The following is an 18,146-nucleotide window of genomic DNA, read 5'->3' as shown; positions in this document are numbered from 1 at the left end:
TGGCATGTCCAGACATAACTGCAGTTTTGCCTCTGGTCACAGCTCAGGCCTCAGTGGTCCCGACGCTGCGACGCTCCAGGACAGGGTTACATCAGCTGAAGGCAGGAGTTAGAGAAAGGTTTCACCTGGGGAGGGCGCGTTCCTTATCAACTTCACTCCTCCCACCTATTGTGGTAAGAACACACTCTCCTCAGAGTCCTCCTCCGCGTAAGAACCTCCGACCTAAATTCTTCATCAGCAAGAGATCCTCATCTGCATAGGATTACCTCCCCCCAAGCCGCCGACGCTCCCTCCATTATTGTGTGCAGCCAATAAATGCTGGCCGGTACGGAGCACCTGGGTCTGTGCCCGCTCGGAGGCGCTGACCTCCCGGCCCCCCGTGTGCTTAGAAATCACGCACGTCTCCGTCGTCTTTTTCTCTCTTTAGCCCTCGCCGGCCCTTTTCTAGACAGTCGGAGGATTGATCGCCCCCTGATACTTGGCGCCCAGCATGGGAGCACTCAGGCCTGAGAGAGAAGTTACACTCCAGTGCAGGAGAAGACCCGTGGTGTGTCAGATGCCAAGAGGACTCCGTGGGTGAACTCGGAGGACGTCGGAAGAGAAAGTGTAAGGTAAAACACTCAGTGCCACGGAAATTTTCTCGGAAAGTTTCTGCAGCCAGGATAACGGGAAAGAATCAATCCATAGAACAACAAAACTATATCCACCTTTTGAGTAAGTTGCTTAAACAGGCCGGAGCTTGAGTTAGTGCTGGCACTTTAACTAAAGTGGTGCATGGAAAATGCAGAAGAAATGGATGGATTCCTAGATACATATGAATTATTAAAGTTGAATCAAGAAGATACAAAAATTCTAAATAACCCAATATGTCAATGAAATTGAAGAAGTAATTTCAAAACTACCAACAAAGAAAAGCCCAGGTTTTGATGGATTCACTGCTGAATTCTACAAGAAATTTAGAGAAGATCTAACACCACTACTCACTCCTCAAATGGGTTAATGAAATTGAAAGGGAAGCAGCACTGTCAAACTCATTCCTGGAAGCAACCATTACCCTATACCAAAACCAGAGAAGGATTCAACCAAAAAAGAGTCCTATAGGCCAATTTCCCTAAGGAACATAGAGGCAAAAATCCTTGATAAGGTACTGCCAAACAGAATGCAGCAAATCGTCAAGTAGGTTATACACCATGACCAAGTAGGATTCATCCCAGGGATGCAGGATGGTTCAACATACACAAATCAATAAATATAATCCACCATATTAACAGAACCAAGGGAAAAAAAACACCACATGATCTCAATAGATGCAGAAAAAGCATTTGATAAAATCCAACACCCACTCATGCTAAAAACCCTACAGAAAATTGGATAGATCTTTATCTCAATCTGATAAAAATCATCTATGACAAACCAACAGCCAACCTCATACTAAAGGGACAAAACCTGAAAGCTTTCACTCTAAAATCAGGAACAAGACAAGGATGTCCACTGTCACCACTCCTGTTCAATATAGTTCTGGAAACATTAGCCAGAGCAATGAGACAAGAGAAAGAAATAAAAGGAATAAGGATAGGAAAGGAAGAAGTTAAATTATCATTATTTGCAGATGACATGATACTCTACATAGAAGACCCCCAAAAGCTCCACCAAAAGACTTCTAGATTTGATAACCAAATTCAGTAGCATAGCTGGATACAAAGTCAACACTCAAAAATCAGTAGCGTTTTTGTACAGGAATAACAAACTCACTGAGAGAGAAATTAGGGAAACAACACCTTTCACAATAGCATTAAGAAAAATGAAATAGGGCCGGGAATTTAGCTCAGTGGTTCTGCCGTCTGCCTTCCAAGTGCAAGGTCCAGAGTTTGATCCCTGGTACCAAAAAAAAAAACATAGGTGTAGGCAAAGACTTTATGAACAAAACCCAGATCTCACAGGAAATATTACAAAGAATCAACAACTGGGACCTCATCTTACTAAAAAGCTTCTGTACAGTAAAAGAAATCACCAAGAGTGAAGAGACAACCCACAGAATGGGAAAAAAATTTTATCAGCTGTTCCTCAGACTCTGCAGGAAGTGCATTTCAGTACTGCATGGATCGAGAGCATCCTGAGACTTTTCTTTTTCCCCCAGTACCGGGGATCGAACTCAGGACCTTGTGCTTGTGAGGCAGGTGCAGCGCCACTGTGCTTCGTCCCCGGCCCTCACCTCATTTCTGATAGTTGCAAATTGATGTAGTAACTGTCACTGACCAGCACAAATTATAACAGCAACTCTTGGAAGTGACCTATATGTCCATCAACAGCTCAGCTAGATAAAGAAAATGTGGTCTTTATATACAATGGAGTACTAGCTGCCATAAAGGATATATTTGAGTCATTTGTGGGAAAATGGATGCACCTTGAGAACATAACATTAAGTGAAATAAATCAGACACACAAGCTTAAATATCACATGGCTTTCTTTTATATGAGAAACCCAAAGTATAAAAAAGATAGATAATAAGAAATAGCGAGGGCCAGGGATTTAGCTCAGTGGTTCCGGCACCTGCCTCGAAAGCGCAAGGTCCCGAGTTCCATCCCTGGTACAAAAAAAAAAAAAAGAAATAGCGAGAGAGATCTGCAAAGGGGAAGAGGACCATGAGATGGTGGAAGGGGCATGGAGGGGAGAAGGGGATTTAAAAAAAGAATGAAGATGTATTATGGACATGTACCAACTTCCCACGAGCAATGTGAACATTACGTACAAACATGTACTAATAAAAAAATACTAGTACTGTCAGGTTTTTGGGGGTTTTTTTTGCATTATTGGGCTTTTTTTTTCTTTGAATTGTCTGTGTCCTTTGCTAATTTTCCTACTAGGTTGTTCACCCTAGTTCACTTGTTTACACCCCTAGCAGTCTGGGAACTCTGGGAGGCCAAGAATTAAACCCCACTTCTTTATCCCCCAGCCCATCTCAAAATGTTATCATTGTCTTCCTCGTCATCAGCATCAGGATCATCAACATCGCAGTACTAAGGATGAACCCAGACCCTGCCGCACAACTGCTAAATGGCAGAATTGAGACTGTAATCCAGCTCCTCTGATTTTTCAATTTTATTTAGATTTTTTCGTTTTTTGTTTTGGGACCAGGGCTCAAACTCGGGACCTTGCGTTTGCGAGGCAGGCGGCGGCACCACTGAGCTAAATCCCCAGCCCTTATTTAGGTTTTTTGAGACAAAGTCTATGTAGTTTAAACTGACCTTGAACTCGCTATGTAATCCAGGCTGGCCTCGCCTCCTGCCTCAGCCTTGGAGTGCTAGAATTACAAGCATGTGCCACCAGGCCCCTCTGATTTTAAATCAGTGATTTACTGAAATTATCCTTCACTCCTTTCAGAGAGACCGGCTTGCGCCTTGTGCTCCTCTGGGTATCAACTGAACAGCACTTTTATTTAATTTAATTTTATTTATTTATTTATTGCTTAAATTCTTTTATTGGTACAGTTTAGGTATACAATACGTTTACATTTATCATTGGGTGCTTGTACCTGTACATGATGGATCTTGGTTCTTATTTTTTCCCCATTACCTGTGCGCCCTTCACGCCCTCCACTCTTCCCTATTTACATAGACTTTGAACAGCACTTTTAAATGAATTTATACGTAGAGGGCAATCTCCAGTAGTCGCCTGCATCCCTTCCTCTTCCCACTTTAGGATAGAAGACTCCGCCTCATTTCTTTTCGCTTTGCGTCTCTTTTGGCCCCTGCGATTCACCGTCGCCCGGGGGGGGGGGGAGGCCTTAGATAGTTGAGATGATGGCATCAGGAACGCCGGATTCGCAAGCTCGATTTGGTCAGTCAGTGAAGGGGCTTCTCACGGAGAAGGTGAACACCTGTGGAACCGACGTGATCGCACTTACCAAGCAAGTGCTGAAGGGCTCCCGGAGCTCCGAGGTGAGCCAGGAATTCATCCCCTCACCCCCGGGCCCCGCGGCCTTTCCAGGAAGTGGGGAGGGCATCGGGGTGCATCCTGGGAGTGAGAGCCCCGTTCGCGGGGCGCGTGGTGCATTCTGGGGTGTGTAGTCTCTGGCTAGGGTTAGCCCTGGTGGTGGAGGCGATGTGCTGGGAATCTGCTTCTGTTGTTGCAATACTAGGGATCGAATCCAGGACCTCCACACTGAGCTACGCCCCCAGCCCCTTTTATTTTTATTCATTCATTCATTTATTCATTCATTTTATTTTATTTTTTACTTTGAGACAGGGTCTCTCTCCGTTGCCCGGGCTGGGCTCGAACTTGCCATCCTCATGCCTCAGCCTCCCAAGTGCGGGGAATCGGCTTTAAAACTGAGTTACAGGGCGGCGGATGAGCCGGTGTTCCGAACTAATCCCTTACTGGTTCTCCGGGTTGTCTCTAGTGAAGATCAGTCTCAGCTCCAAATTCTGCATGGTTTTGCCTTCAACAGCCCAAATTTCTGTCACACTTTTGTGTATCACTTGTCTATGGAGTTATTCTTTCCTGGTTTGTGTTTCTGCCCATGTTCTTGGTGTTCCTTAAATTGGCTTTTGTACTTTCCCTGCAGGCCCCCTCCCCTTCTCTAGCTGGGTCTGTGAATGGAATTATTTGATGGCATTTTGTCGCCAGAAAGCTCTATATGTAGGTCCACCCTGCTTCTTCCCCAAACAGACCTATCTGTTGAATCAGCTGTCCATCCAAGAGAAATGAAGACACACACATTTATAGCCCCTTATTCGTGATCTTGCCATTTGGAACCCAGATGCCCTTGGACTAGTGAGTGACAAAGGAAATGAGTCCAGTGACATAGCCACTTCACTCCTAGGTATTTATGTAAGAGAAACAAAAACTTATAAAACATTTTCTTAGATAAAACAGCTACACATGTGACATAACCGAGATTTCCATTTGTGCCTTCTTTTAAATGGAACATCTTGAACTGCACTTGTAAAAGAATCTGAGCACAGAGTCCTTTAAGATTTCCGTGATTTCCCTTGCAGGCTCTTACATCATCTTGCTCATAATTAATTCAATAGCACTTGTTGTAGCTACTCCTCTTTGGCAAGTATTTCCAGCTTTCAAGTTAGTTTTCATAGTAATAGCAACTGTCTCTCTCTCGCTCATATTTAATTATTTTCCATATTATTTCATTAAATTTGTAGTTGCAGTAATAGCATAAAATGTCCTCCAGGTCTTTGGTATGTATATGAATGTTCATGACAGTTTACCTCTTACTGGTTTAGGTCCTGGTAGACTAATCTATACAGAATTAGTTCAACTGTTCTGTCCGTAGCTTTTGTTGCCAGCGGTTATAAAAAGAAAAACAAAACTAAAAAAGGCTAACTAGATGAGAAACTATTTGGACTTACTACAGTATATGATGACACTATTATTGAACTCACTGACTCTGTTACAGTATGCTCTGTGTGGGGTTCCCTAGGGTATGTTCATTTTAGGATTCAGTATCAGAGGAAAGTTAATCTCTTTTGAAGAATTACTATATTGCCTTTCACCGAATGAGAAAAGTCATGTAATCCATTGTATTTCACATTTTGCCTTGGTCACAGTGTTCCTGTGTCAGTTTTGGTAGCAACCATGTTTATTTCCTTCTCCCTTTCGTGACCTTTACATTCTACAAGGTGTGATAAAAAAACAGTACATGTTTAAATTTTAAAAGTTTTTTTTATAGTATTTCCCTCAGAATACTCCCCCTCACTTCCAACCCACTTATCCCATCATTCTTCCCACTGTCCGAACCTGTTCTGGATTCCTCTTTTGGGAATGTCAGTTGTGCTGTTGGAGCTGCCTCACTGTCCTGAATTACTTCAAAACATTGACCTTTCAGGATCATTTTGACTTTGGGGAAGAGCCAGAAGTCGCAAAGTGCCAGATTTGGTGAGTAAGGTGGATGAGGACACTCTGCTTTTTCACTGGATGGCAGTTGGCAGCAGCATTCACTGTATTTTTGTTTTTTAATTTATTTTTGGTACCGCGGATCAAACTCAGGACCTTGCACTTACAAGGCAGGCTCAGTGCTGCTGAGCTAAATCCCCGGCCCTATTCACTGTATTTTTGGTCACACCCCCTAAAGACAATCACAAAAGAGGGCCGGGGATTTAGCTCAGTGGTGCCACTGCCTGCCTCGCAAGCGCAAGGTCCTGAGTTTGATCCCTGGAACCAAAAAAAAACAGCAGAAGACAATCACAAAAGAGAACTTTCAGAGTTGTTTCAGCAAATGACATGAATGATGTGTGTTAAAGGTGAGCGAGAACTGAACACGATGGCATGTGCCTCTAATCTGGAGGCTGAGGCAGAAAGATCACTTTGAGTTCAAGGTCAGCTTGAGCTATATAGTGAGTTCAAGACCAGCGTGAACTACATAGTGAGACCCTATCTCAAAAAAGAAAAAACCAAAGTGAAAGAGAGTGTTTTGAGGGGGATTAATGGCAGTGTGTTTCTTACTACAATAAATTTTATTTAAACATTCATATATTTCAACCACACCTCATGTTTCTTTTCTGCTTTTAAGTGTGTACATATACACACATACATATAGTTTGGTATAAATTGTCTCAAATTCTTTTTTGGGAGAAATGGGATATATAAATATGTATAAATTTTAAAAATTAATGGTGTTCATAATCACCAGTATATATTAATGACCATAATAAACATTTATTGAGTATTAAGTGCTGTTTTTTAATGTAGTTTAAGTCATTAAGTCTTTTTTTTTTGGTACTGGGGATCAAACTCGGGTCCTTGCACTTGCATAGCAGGCGGTGAAACCACTGAGCTAAATCCCCAGCCCTAAGTCTTAAGTCTTTGTGTGTGTGCGTGTGTGTGTGTGTGGCACTAGGGATCAAACCCAGGGGTGCTTTATCACTGAGCTCCATCCCCAGCCTTTTTCTCCTTGCTAAGTTACCCAGGCTGCCCTTGTGATCCTCCTGTCTTGACCTCCTGAATAGCTGGAAATACAGACATGTATTTGCACCTGAATAAATCATTAGCTCTTTGTAGTCACCAACTAAATAAGTTCTTTTCTACATAGAAGACATAGAAACCAGGAGTGGTAGCACATGGCTGCATCCCAGCATTCTGGGAGGGTGAGGCAGAGGAATCACAAGTTGGAGCCTAGCCTGGGCGACTGAGCAAGTTTGGGTCTTAAAATAACAAATAAAAAGGGCTGGGATAATACAGCTCAGTGGGAAGGCCCTGAATTCAGACCCCACGGGGAGGGGGAGGGAGGAATTTAGCTTGTCCAGGGTCATTCCTAGCTAGGCAAGGTGGCGTGGCGCTAGGGTTCAGCCCTGGGGGACTGGTCCTGGAGTGCTCTTCAGTCCCCTCTCCTGTGGTGCTGTCTGCAGTAGGTGCCCAGTAAGTCACTGTGCCACTGTTGACTGTCTTAATGTGGCTTGTTCCACCCGTTCCTTAGCCGTAGGTGTTATCACATGGCTTCTTCTGCAGGAGATTTAGATTGAGTGCTCATTAAACCTTGTTGCCTTGTCGCTGGGGATTTAGCTCAATGGTTCCGCCGCCTGCCCCGCAAGCACAAGGACCCGAGTTCAATTGCCAGTACCAAAAGAAAAAGAAAAAGAGTTTGGGCCAGAGATTTAGCTCAGTGGTTCTGCTGCCTGCCTTGCAAACACAAGGACCCAAGTTCGATCCCTGGTACCAAAAAACAAAAACAAAAAAAATAAATAAAACAACAAAAAACCCACTGTGGCTCATGTTAAGGTGAAATCAGTCCAGGGTCCTGGGACAGCCTTGACATATCTGTCAGTTCTCTGAATTTTGTCTGTTTACTGGGTGTCTTATGTATAACTTGTACCATATTGCCTTTTCTAATGTGTGTTTTTTTGTTTTTTTATTCTTGGTACCAGGGATCGAACTCGGATCATTGTGCTTGCAAGGCAGGCGGCGGAACTACTGAGCTAAATCCCTGGCCCTAATGTGTGTTTTTTTGTTTTTTGTTTTTTTTGGGTTTTTTGTACGGGGATCGAACTCAGAACCTTGTGTTTTTTGAGGCAGGTGCTGGAACCACTGCGCTAAATCCCTGGCCCATATTACCTTTTCTTTCTTTCTTTTTTTTTTTTTTTTGGTATCAGGGCTCGAACTCAGGACCTTGTGCTTATGAGCCAGGCAGCAGAGCCACTGAGCTAAATCCCCGGCCCTACCTTTTCTAAAGTTAAGTACTTTTGACATTTCCTATACCAACCTGTGAAGTCATTGGAGTGTCTGACTGATTTTTAATCCCTTCCAGCCTAAGGAGCGTTGCTCCTTTAGCCTCTCCACATAGCCGTTTTGATGAACTGACACTGCACGTGTGAATGCTCATCCCACGGCCTTTACTAACAGATGCTCATTGAATGTCCATAGGTGCCAGGAACTGTTATGGTGCAAGGGATAAATTCAACTAAATCTCTCTACTTAGGAACCTTCCATTTTCACGCGGAGACAGACAATAGACACGAAATTGAGGTGGTGGTAAAAGCTGTGAAGAAAAGCAAACCTGGACTAGGACATGATAAAGGGCTTACTTGACCTTAAAGGGTTGTCAGGGAAGTGACTCTGGGGAGCTGCCAGCTGAGCAGAGCCGGGATGGAGGCAGCAGCAAGCCCTGGAGGTGTGGAGAGCCCTGCACATGCAGAGGCCTTGCGAGCCAGCAGGGGACACTTTTCTACATAGTCATTGGGCTTGCAAAATGGTACAGCTGATGGAGGGTGTCAGGTAAAAGGACCGAAAACCAAGACCAGACCAGGGCACAACAAGCCTTTATTAGGGGAATAGATCTGCCGGGCTGCCTCTGAACAAAGGAGAGGCAAAAGGAATATGGCTGGGGCAGGGAGAGTCTTTTATAGAGACTGGGGTGGGGTTTGTAGGGGCTGAGGTGGGGTTGAGTGAGGTAGTGACTAGGGAATGGAGGAGCCGGTGATGTCACTAGATGGTAGAAGGTGAGCCAGTATTGTTACTTTCTAGGCGGGAACAGGGGGATGCTGGGAAGAAGGGTTTATTCTTTGGTGGGAGCAACCATCTTGGTGTGACGTCACACAGGGGAGGGGGCAAGGCACGTTAGGAAGAGGGCAGCTACTATACATAATAGCTGCTGAGGTAGTGGGAGACCTATCAGAGGGGAGTTGGCAATACGTAGCTGAACTGTATCCAATCACAATTCTGAGTCTATCCCAAAAATACTAGTGAAAATGGGACATGTGTGCTTTTTTTTTTTGGTACCGGGGATCCAACTCAGGTCCTTGCGCTTGCGAAGCAGGCGGCCGAACTACTGAGCTATATCCCCAGCCTAACATTTTTTGTAGTGGTACTTACAATGGCAAAAGACTAGAAAAAACTCGGAAGGCTCCGGCAGAGGGTTGGATGAATAACCTCCTGATACATCCGTGTGCTGCTGCATTCTTGGAGTTGTAAGAGCAAGGAGGAGATTCAGTGTATGTTGTGGCAGATTGATCTGAGATACGCAGCAAGGGATAGAGAGGACATGGAGTGTATCCCATTTTAAATAAAAAGGCATGAGGGAGAAGAAATACAGCTGGGCCTGCACACCCGTAAATTCTCCCGAGTGTAGATGGAAATACAGTTGGCCCCGCAGTGCTTCTGTCTGCACTGAACATGCAGACTTTTCTTTCTCTTGCCAGTGATTCCTAAGCAATACTGTCCAACAGCTATTCACAGCATTTCCATTGGATTAGGGGTTATAAGGAACCCAGAGAAAACTTCAACTGTAAAGGAGGATGTGTGCAGATTATATGCAGAAACGGTGCCATTTTATGTAGTGGAGCCGGGATTTAACTCAGTGATTCCACCGCCTGCCTCGAAAGCCCAAGGACCCGAGTTCATCCTCGGTACCAAAAAAAAATTGTAATGGACCTGATTGTGGACCGAATCCCTGCAGAAACCAAGGCGACTGTGCATGTGTCCCTTGTTTAAGAAAGGGAAAGTTACACTGAGAACTAAGCAAAAACTATGGACTCCAGAGAGAGCAGGACGGGCAGGGCCAGAGATACTAGGTCTTTTTTTTTTTTTTTGGTACCGGGGATCGAACTTAGGTCCTTGTGCTTGCGCAGCAGGCGGCGAAACCACTGAGCAAAGTCCCCGGCCCACAGAGATACTAGGTCTTGTTCAATTGTTCTTACTTTAGAAGTATATAAAGGCGTGCTAGTTTTAAAACATCTGAAAAGAAAAATAAATGAAGGCTGCAGAGAGGAAGTCCTGGCCCCTCAGTCTACTGCCAGGCGGGCAGGGCCGGGCGGACACGCGGCTGTGCGGGGCAGCGTGCGCACCAGGCCGCAAACCTCAGGTGGCTGCACTGGCTGGTGCCACCCACTCGGCTTCGCCTTGGCCTCAGGCCGAGCAGGCGAGGCGCCTGAGGCTCCGGGTCTCAGGGCCCAACTGTCGGGGTCTCCTTCAGACCTGCTTCGCAGGGCTCCTGGCCTTCCCTCCCCAGCCCCTCGTCTCCCGCGCGGGATCTTCATCGGACCGTCCCACGCGCCGTCTCTCGTTGCATGTTTGCTTCTCCCGTTTTTCCTGTGTGCGGGGATCGGCGCCGGGCCCTGTGCGCGCCTCCTACCGCACCACACCGCAGCCCTGGCCCCGCGTCTGAGCAGCGGCGGCCTCGTCCTCCCCAGCTGCACCCCAATCGAGAGTCAGAGGTTAGGCCCTCTCTGCCCCGGGGCCCGGTGTGAGTGCGCGGGAGAAGCCGAGCGCTGGTCTCCGGCGCGGCCTGGGTCAGGCGGCGGCCTTGAGCAGAGAGAACGGCCCGGCCGCTGAGATCGCTTGGGGCGCAGGGTCCGGGAAGGGAGACCCTCGTGGTGGAACAGCTGCGGGGAGAAGACTGCAGGAAGTTTGCAGGTTTTGATTATCACTGTTTTGTTTGTGTCTTCCAGCTGCTAGGTCAGGCAGCGCGAAACATGGTCCTCCAGGAAGACGCCATCTTGCACTCGGAAGACGTAAGAAACGCATCCTGTTGTAATCTGGGGTTTAGTACGCAGTTTGTATGGCTACAGGGAAGTGGAATGTTTTCTCTCTCTCTTTGTGTGTGCAGAGTTTACGGAAAATGGCAATAATCACAACACACCTTCAGTACCAGTGAGTACGCCCGCCTTCCCAGCTACTGCTCGCTGGAGAAGCATTAGCCCGGGCCAAAAGCCGCAGGAGAGTGGGGTGGGAGGCGAACAGACACTGGGGCGACCTTTGCTGAACCTCCCTGCGTCGGGGGCCTCGGAGGGACACCCCGTGTAGGGCAAGGCCCTGTGCCTGTACCCCGGGGGTCAGATGTCCGGGAACCTTTGTCATCCAGGGAATTGGGAAATGAGGCCTCTTCTGTGTAACTTTGAGTAAAGTTATAATTTAATTTGCTTCTCATCTTACTTAATTTTGTTATATATTTTAATAGTTGATTTTACGCTCATGTTTGATTGGAAAGATATAGTTGGGAATTTAAATCCTGATATTTAAATAGCTGATCTTTTTCCTGTTTGCCTTTTGGATGTGTTAATAGTAAGTATGCATCATTTGACTCCATGGGCTCAGACTGCACTGGAGCCAGGCATGTCGTTTGTTGGGTCACCCCCTCCCTCTGCAGGAGTATTGTTAACTTTCTTAAGTTTGGAAGCCCTTTTTTTTTTGGTAGCAGTTTTGCTCTCAGAATGGAATCCCTGTTCTGTAGTATAATTGTAGAATAGGATTGCAGAAATAACAATGTGACAGAAGCCAGAAAATTTTTCTGGCCATATCTTTCTGGCTATAATTTCTACTTTATTGTTTTTTCTTATGTTTATTTTCTTCTTTCTTTTTCTGGTTTAGGCAAGAAGCTATTCAGAAGAAGTAAGTAACCCCAATAGGGGAGTGGAGAGCCAACTGAAGCAGGCTTTGGAAAATTATACTGCTGCCCCAGGATCAATTGACATAGGCCCTTAGATTGACATGCTCCAGAATAGCTCATCCAGAGTTTAAAGAAAACAGTATATTTCAAAGTCATGTGGTAACTCAATTTACTGCCAATAAAGGCTTATTTATTTATTTATTTATTTATTTTTGGTACCGGGGATCGACCTTGGGACCTTGTGCTTTTGAGGCAGGCACCAGAACCACTGAGCTAAATCACCGGCCCCAAAGGCTTTTTTTTTTTGAGATAGGGTCTCGCTCTGTAGTCCAGGCTGGCCTTGCACTCATGCTGAACCTCCAGCCTCAGCCTCAGCCTCTGTGTGCTGGAATCACAGATGTGCGCCACCAAACCCAGTTCCAATAAAGATTTTCTAGAAGTTACAGGGTGTACCAAGGTGTAGTGGTGCACACCTGTAATCCCAGCACTCTGAAGGCTGAGGCAGGAGGATCGCCATGAGTTTGAGGCCAGCCTGAACTCTATAGGGAGCCCTTGTCTCTAAAAGTCAAAAGTTGCAGGGTACAGCAGTTAACTTTAAGGAACAGAAGATGCTTTACACGGATAATGTTACGTAAAGTAAAAGTGCTGAAACCACTGAGCAGCCTTGCTTTCTCATGTGAATTGAATGTGCCCCTTGCTCTACTGTTCACATTACTGATTGGCTTTGCAAACCTTTCTTCAGAGTTTAAGCTTTGTTTTTTTCCATGAGACTGGGTATTGCAGTGTTGCCTGGGCTGACTTTGAACTCCTGTGTTCACGCTTTCTCCTGCCTCAGCCTCCAAAGCCGCTGTGACTCCATGTGTGCAGCGCCCTGGGCTCAGAGTCTGCACACTCTTGGCACCCAAGTGGGCCGATATAAATTTTAATTTAGCTGTGATAATATTTGTGCATTAAAGGATAGATTGTACAAAGAAATGTCTTTATTGCTTATCTCAGATAAACCTTTTTTTTCACATTTTTTTGTCCGTACATGTTTGCAATACATAATGAATATATTCATCTCGGGGAGCTGGTGTGTGTACATACTGTATTACATCGTAATCCTTTTCATGTCTCCGTTCCTTCTCCTCTCCCTCCGTCGCCTTCTGTTCTTATTTCTAGTGTCGAACAGTCATCAGACCTACAGGACCAACTGAAACATCTCTTGAAATAGACTGGCATAGAAGAGGGTAATAGCACTTCTTTGTCAGATGCCAAGGAGGAAATATCTTGCACAACTGGCTTTCATTTTCCATTTTCATCTCTAAAGTTAACTTAGAAAAGATTCGTGTTGATGTAGTTTCTCCTGAAAAGCAACGTGGCTGAGTTTTGGAAGCACTTCTTCAATTGAACTAACCTGTGCGCTTCATGAATTTTTAAGTTGCTCTGTTTATTTTATATTAAAGCAAGATTGAAAGACATCTTAGTTTTTGGCTTGGATTTTTGATATGTCAAAACCATACTGCCAAAAAACCCCTAAAAAACAAAAAACCATACTGCCCAAGTTGACCCTTAAGCAAATGCTAAGTAAAATTTTACATTCAGAAATAGAGCTTCCAGCTGGGCATGGTGGCACCTGCCTGTGGTCCCAGCGACTGAGGAGGCTGAGGCAGGAGGATCATTGAGCCCAGGAGTTTGAGACCAGTCTGGGCAGCATAGTGACACATCAAAAAAAAAAAAGTTTCTGTTGTGAATGCACAAAAATGATTAAAACGTGTGAAAAAGTTTTTCTTTTAATTATTCCTTCAGGAAATATATTCATTGATACAGAACCATGATAGGTAATACCCGTGGTTTTCTAATTATTCAGAGGAGACAGTTGCTTTAGCAAACTCCCAAATGAAAATTTGGCAAATAGAATCGTATCTGGCCAGCTGCAGCCTCCTGCCTTGACCTTCATTCCTAAGCTTCCTTTATTGTTGTGACTCTTGATCAAACGACCTTGGTTCATTTTGTAATTTTCTAATCATACATAAGTTGATTTGTATATTATTGCCAAATGCGAAGGGAGCTGAATTACTCTCAGTGATTGTGGCATAGGATTGTTCCATGGTGAAGACCTTAAAGTTTGTAGACATTTACCTATGTTCATTAGATTCATCTTGTTAAATGTTACTACCATTATCTAAGGTCAAACCTCAATATCTTTACTTTGAATTTAAAATAGGACTCTGTCCTGTTCTTGAATATTTCATTTACTAAGGAATTGAGAGAAAACTGACATAAGAAAATAGTGTCTTCATTTGAGTATATGTGCTGCTAAAGCAAGCACAATAGTGTCTTCATTGACAGATAAAAAAGCAAATAGTCTAATGTAATTCATAGTGTAACATTAACTTAAGCATATGATATTAATCTCTCATATATATACATATTAAATTAGTAAAATAATTGAGAAGAATCCAAAAAGGATTCACTTATCCATTAACTCTACAAACTTTTATTTTATTTATTTATTTATTTATTTATTTATTTTGGGGTGGGTACTGGGGCTCAAACTCGGGTCCTTGAGCTTGCACAGCAAATGGCGAAACCACTGAGCTAAATCCCCGGCCCTCTACAAACTTTTATTAATAACTATATTATTAAATGTAAACAAGCTCAATTTGCCTTTAAAAAAAGGTCACCAATTTAAGTCCAATATGGGTATGGTGGCCCATGTCTGTAATCCCAGCACTCAGTACATGGAAGTAGGAAGATTGCCACAAGTTCAAGGTCAGCCCAGGCAACATAGCAAGACTCTGTCTCAAAAAAAAAAAGAAGAAATAAAGAAAGAAAAAAACTATAAGGGCCGGGAATGTAGCTCAGCCGTGCACCATCTGCCTGGCAAGCGCGAGTCCCTGAATTCAATTCCCAGTACCCAAAACCAAACAAAAAAACCTCAACAGTTTAAAAATGGAGAGTTCAAGATCCACCCTGGGCAAAGGCATAGAAAAAAAAAAATTATTTCAGGGCCAGGGATTTAGCTCAGCACCACCGCACCTGCCTCACAAGTGCAAAGTCCTGAATTTGATCCCTGGTATCAAAAATAAAATAAATAAAGCTAAAAGCAAAAGAAATTTCTTCTTAAAAGAATGTTTGAAAATCCAAGAACCAACCTCATATTTAGTGAAGAAAAGGAGTCACAGACCCTTAATATTACAACCTTACAAAACTACTAAATTTTGGCCCCATGTTTTACAGATAAAAAGCACTGATCGAAATGAAATTACTTGTCCAAGCTCTTGTGTTTGAAGTCCTTTGATTACTAGTCAAGCTTTTTGCTATCTGTCCTTTTTTAATAAATAGAAGCAAGTATGTCACCTGTCATTTCTAGTCTTTGACATAATAAGAAACCCAGAAAAGAAAATTATTTTACAAGTAGTTGAATCCAACTCATTACTTACCCCTGTTTCTGCAGCTCATATAGCTTCTACTTAATGATTCCAGTGTTTGAGGGTCATTTACTTTGGGATGCTGGCCATTTTGGAGAGCTTTACTTTTTTTTTTTTTTTTTTGGAGACAGAGTCTCCCTGTATAGTTCAGGCTGGCCTTGAACTCACTATGTAGCCCAGGCTAGGCTTGAACTCACAGTGATCCTCCTGCCTCAGACTCCTAAGTGCTGGGATCACAGGTGTGCGCCACCACACCTGGCTGGAAAACTACGTTTTGAAAGATGGTTCTGAGTACTGAACCAAATCTGTCTTCCTGGACCATCCTGGAGTTATCAGACCAGCAATTTCTGAGGTGGAATGTGTGGCAGTATGCATCAGGCCATCTTGGGAGGTAAGGGACAAACATTTGGGGATTTCGATATAGGATGATTTTTTAGTCTTAAATAATATTAGCTTTTGCTATTATTTAACATATGGCTTGGTACAAGAGCCCTAATTTGGCCTAGGTAGTATACATAGATATCTAGCATTCCTACCATTTATCAAGGGTGAGAGTAAAACAAAAACAAAAACAAGGGCTGGAGTTGCAGGTCGGTGGTAGAACTTGAGTCCTTAGTTTCCATTCCCAGCCCTGAAAATGAAGCAGCAGCAGCAGCAGAAGGAGCAAGGACAACAAAACAGACTTGTGGTCTGCACTGACCACGCACATTGATCAAAAGTGCAGTCCAGTTCCAGACTAGCTCAGCACACCACATGGGACCTGGCAATCAGTCAGCCTAAATCAGTGGAGGTTCCTTTACTGCAGTTCATCTGTGTGTGGTTAAGAGTTATCAGCTAATTCTCGTGAATAAACCGCAAGCTGAAGATAATATTATAAAGCAAGCGCAAGTGAAAGTAAAGGAACCTGCCCCTTAACCACCTGCTAATTTGTCCCTGCGAGAGAAAGCAGCCACCTTAACAAGGAGAAAGGAGCTCTCTCGGCTTTAACGTCATCTTCTTAGAAACCTCTGTGCCATAAGAACCAAGTGGAGGAAGGAGCGAATGCACAGGTTGAAGTGCAAAAGAAGAAAGATGAGGCAGAGGTCCACGTGAAATAGCTTGTACATCCATGGAGGCCTAAGGAGCTCCTAAGGAATGCTGGAGGCCAAGGACGCTGGTACAAGTTGGACTGCATGCTGCTGCCTAGAATGTGTCTCCGTGGATTTGAACTTCGTTACCCGCTGATCGCCAGGATCAGAGAAACCCACCTGTTCATAGCTGAAGCGGGCCCTGTCGGTCTTTCAGCCTGGACCTGTGGCATCCTGGACCACTTCTGTTCTCAGTTATGGCCGAGTGTAACACGTGTACAATAAACCATCGCTTCTGCTGTTAAAAAAAAAAAAGACAGTAAGAAAGGAGCTGCTTTGCTAAAGGGACTCATTTTGTGGGAAAATAGTTTGAAAACTAATATCTAGGAGTATTTCCACCATTCTACGATTGCTAAAACTGTAAGTTACACCTATAAAAATGCTCAGTTTTACACATTTAGTAATTGAAATATTCTAATCTATAAAAATTCCAACAACCATAGCTTCAGTTGGTTTAATTTAAAATATAAAAATACAACCCCTATTATTATTCTTTTTTTGGTACCAGGGATCGAACTCGGGTCCTTACGCTTGCGAGGCAGGCGGCGGAACCACTGAGCTAAATCCCTGGCCCACAACGCCTATTATTAATAGTGAGAAAACTTACTAGCCTGATTTCCAAAATTTTGTTACTAGCAAATGAGATGGAAAAATTGAGAATTTAGTAAGAGTCCACTTTTTCCACTTATGTATCCTTTTGCTTGGCTCTTCCTGGCTTATTGTCCTGATGAATGGAAATGTTTATTACAACCAGAAAAGGAAATATGATACACAAACATAACTGTGGAAACAAAAATAATTTTGAAATATATATTTTCTATATCCATGGTGGTGCGTGCTTGTGATTCCAGCACTTGGGAGGCTGAGACAGGAGAATCGCTGTGAGTTTGAGGCCAGCCTGGGCTGCACAGTGAGATCAAGGCCAGCCTGAACTACGTAGTGAAACTATAACACTTTTTTCCTGAAAGGTGGCTTGACAACATGTGGGAAACACGTGAACTGACCAAAAAAATTGCCAGAGGTGAAAATGAATTTAGCGAAGTTGTTTCCCTAAATGCAACTCAAAATGAGCGGGGAATGGGTGCCGCCCTGACCGCATCTAGGAGACCTTCCAAGCGGCGGGACCCGGGGAGGGTGCGGGGCGCGGAGCCGCTGCGGCGTCCGTCCGGATTGGCGGGCTGCGCGCTTAGCGAGGTGAATCTCGCCGCGCGGGGCCATCTCGGGCGAACCTGACTTGCAGAGCGGTGTGGGGCGCCGGCGACCCGGCCTGGCCGCTCCGGGCAGAGGACGCGGCCCTCAACCGAGGCCGGCGGGTGGCCCCGCAGACCCGGCCTCGCCGCTCGTCCCCGCCGCCCGGCCCGAGCGCCAGGCTGCGCGGGTGCCTCGGGCCTGCGCCCGTGCGAGAGGCGGAGACGGCCGGAGCCGAAGGTTTGTTCAGCGGCTGGCGCAGTCCTGGCCGAACCGGGCGCCCGGCGGCGAGGTCAGTGCTTAATTAACAAAAATCTACCTGAGGCGGAGCCGCAAACCCCGGCCCCGGGGCAGCCCGTCGGGCGCCGGCCTTCGGGTACTGGGGGACCGGCCGCCTGAGGAGACCGAGGAGAGGAGGGAAAGCAGGGGCAGGGAGAGAAGAAGGGAGGGGAAACCCGGTGCCCGCACTGCGCTCCCGCTGGCTTGGGGTCGGAGCCAAAGGGCAGAGGCTGCCGCGCAGGCGGCTCAGGGTTGGGTTGGGTTAGGGCTGCGGGCCGAAGGCCGGGAAGGCAAAAGCGCGAGGA

General features: G+C 45.0%; 2 protein-coding genes and 1 long non-coding RNA gene across 12 annotated transcripts in view; 2 read left to right on the top strand and 1 right to left on the bottom strand.

Moving 5' to 3' along the window:
• Positions 1-3,492: 3,492 nt before the first annotated feature.
• Positions 3,493-13,294, top strand: Borcs7 (BLOC-1 related complex subunit 7). Of its 5 annotated transcripts, none has more exons than XM_004866465.4 (5): positions 3,526-3,939; positions 10,897-10,959; positions 11,055-11,098; positions 11,816-11,836; positions 12,996-13,294. In XM_004866465.4, exons 1-5 carry the CDS (start codon positions 3,799-3,801, stop codon positions 13,045-13,047), a joined length of 321 nt encoding a protein of 106 aa, XP_004866522.1. In that variant the 5' UTR covers positions 3,526-3,798; the 3' UTR covers positions 13,048-13,294. The 5 variants fall into 5 exon arrangements, with proteins under 5 accessions (XP_021101314.1, XP_021101316.1, XP_004866522.1 ...); XM_021245654.2 differs by lacking the exon at positions 3,526-3,939 and adding an exon at positions 10,035-10,662; XM_021245657.2 differs by lacking the exon at positions 11,055-11,098 and having other exon boundaries at positions 3,502-3,939.
• On the bottom strand, positions 12,793-18,021 carry LOC147825492 (uncharacterized). Its single transcript, XR_015440718.1, has 2 exons — positions 17,882-18,021; positions 12,793-16,612 (listed from the first exon to the last, which is right to left on the bottom strand). It is a non-coding gene; the product is annotated as an uncharacterized LOC147825492 (long non-coding RNA).
• Positions 17,197-18,146, top strand: part of LOC101700154 (endogenous retrovirus group K member 7 Gag polyprotein-like) — a 33,079-nt gene continuing 32,129 nt past the window's right edge. For 2 of the 6 annotated variants that reach the window (XR_015440715.1, XR_015440714.1), the window contains exon 1: positions 17,197-17,854. The gene's annotated coding sequence lies outside the window, so the exon portion shown is untranslated. The remainder of the gene's footprint in view (positions 17,855-18,146) is intronic. The other 4 variants (XR_015440713.1, XR_001182420.3, XR_015440711.1 and 1 more) reach the window with 3 other exon arrangements.

The sequence above is a fragment of the Heterocephalus glaber genome, unplaced genomic scaffold (assembly GCF_053883595.1).
Source record: "Heterocephalus glaber isolate CG9 unplaced genomic scaffold, H.glaber_assembly_v1.0 deba00001498, whole genome shotgun sequence".
NCBI lineage: Eukaryota > Metazoa > Chordata > Mammalia > Rodentia > Bathyergidae > Heterocephalus > Heterocephalus glaber.
The sequence above is the reverse complement of the archived record's forward strand: the minus strand, read 5'-3'. Positions and strand labels throughout refer to the sequence as shown.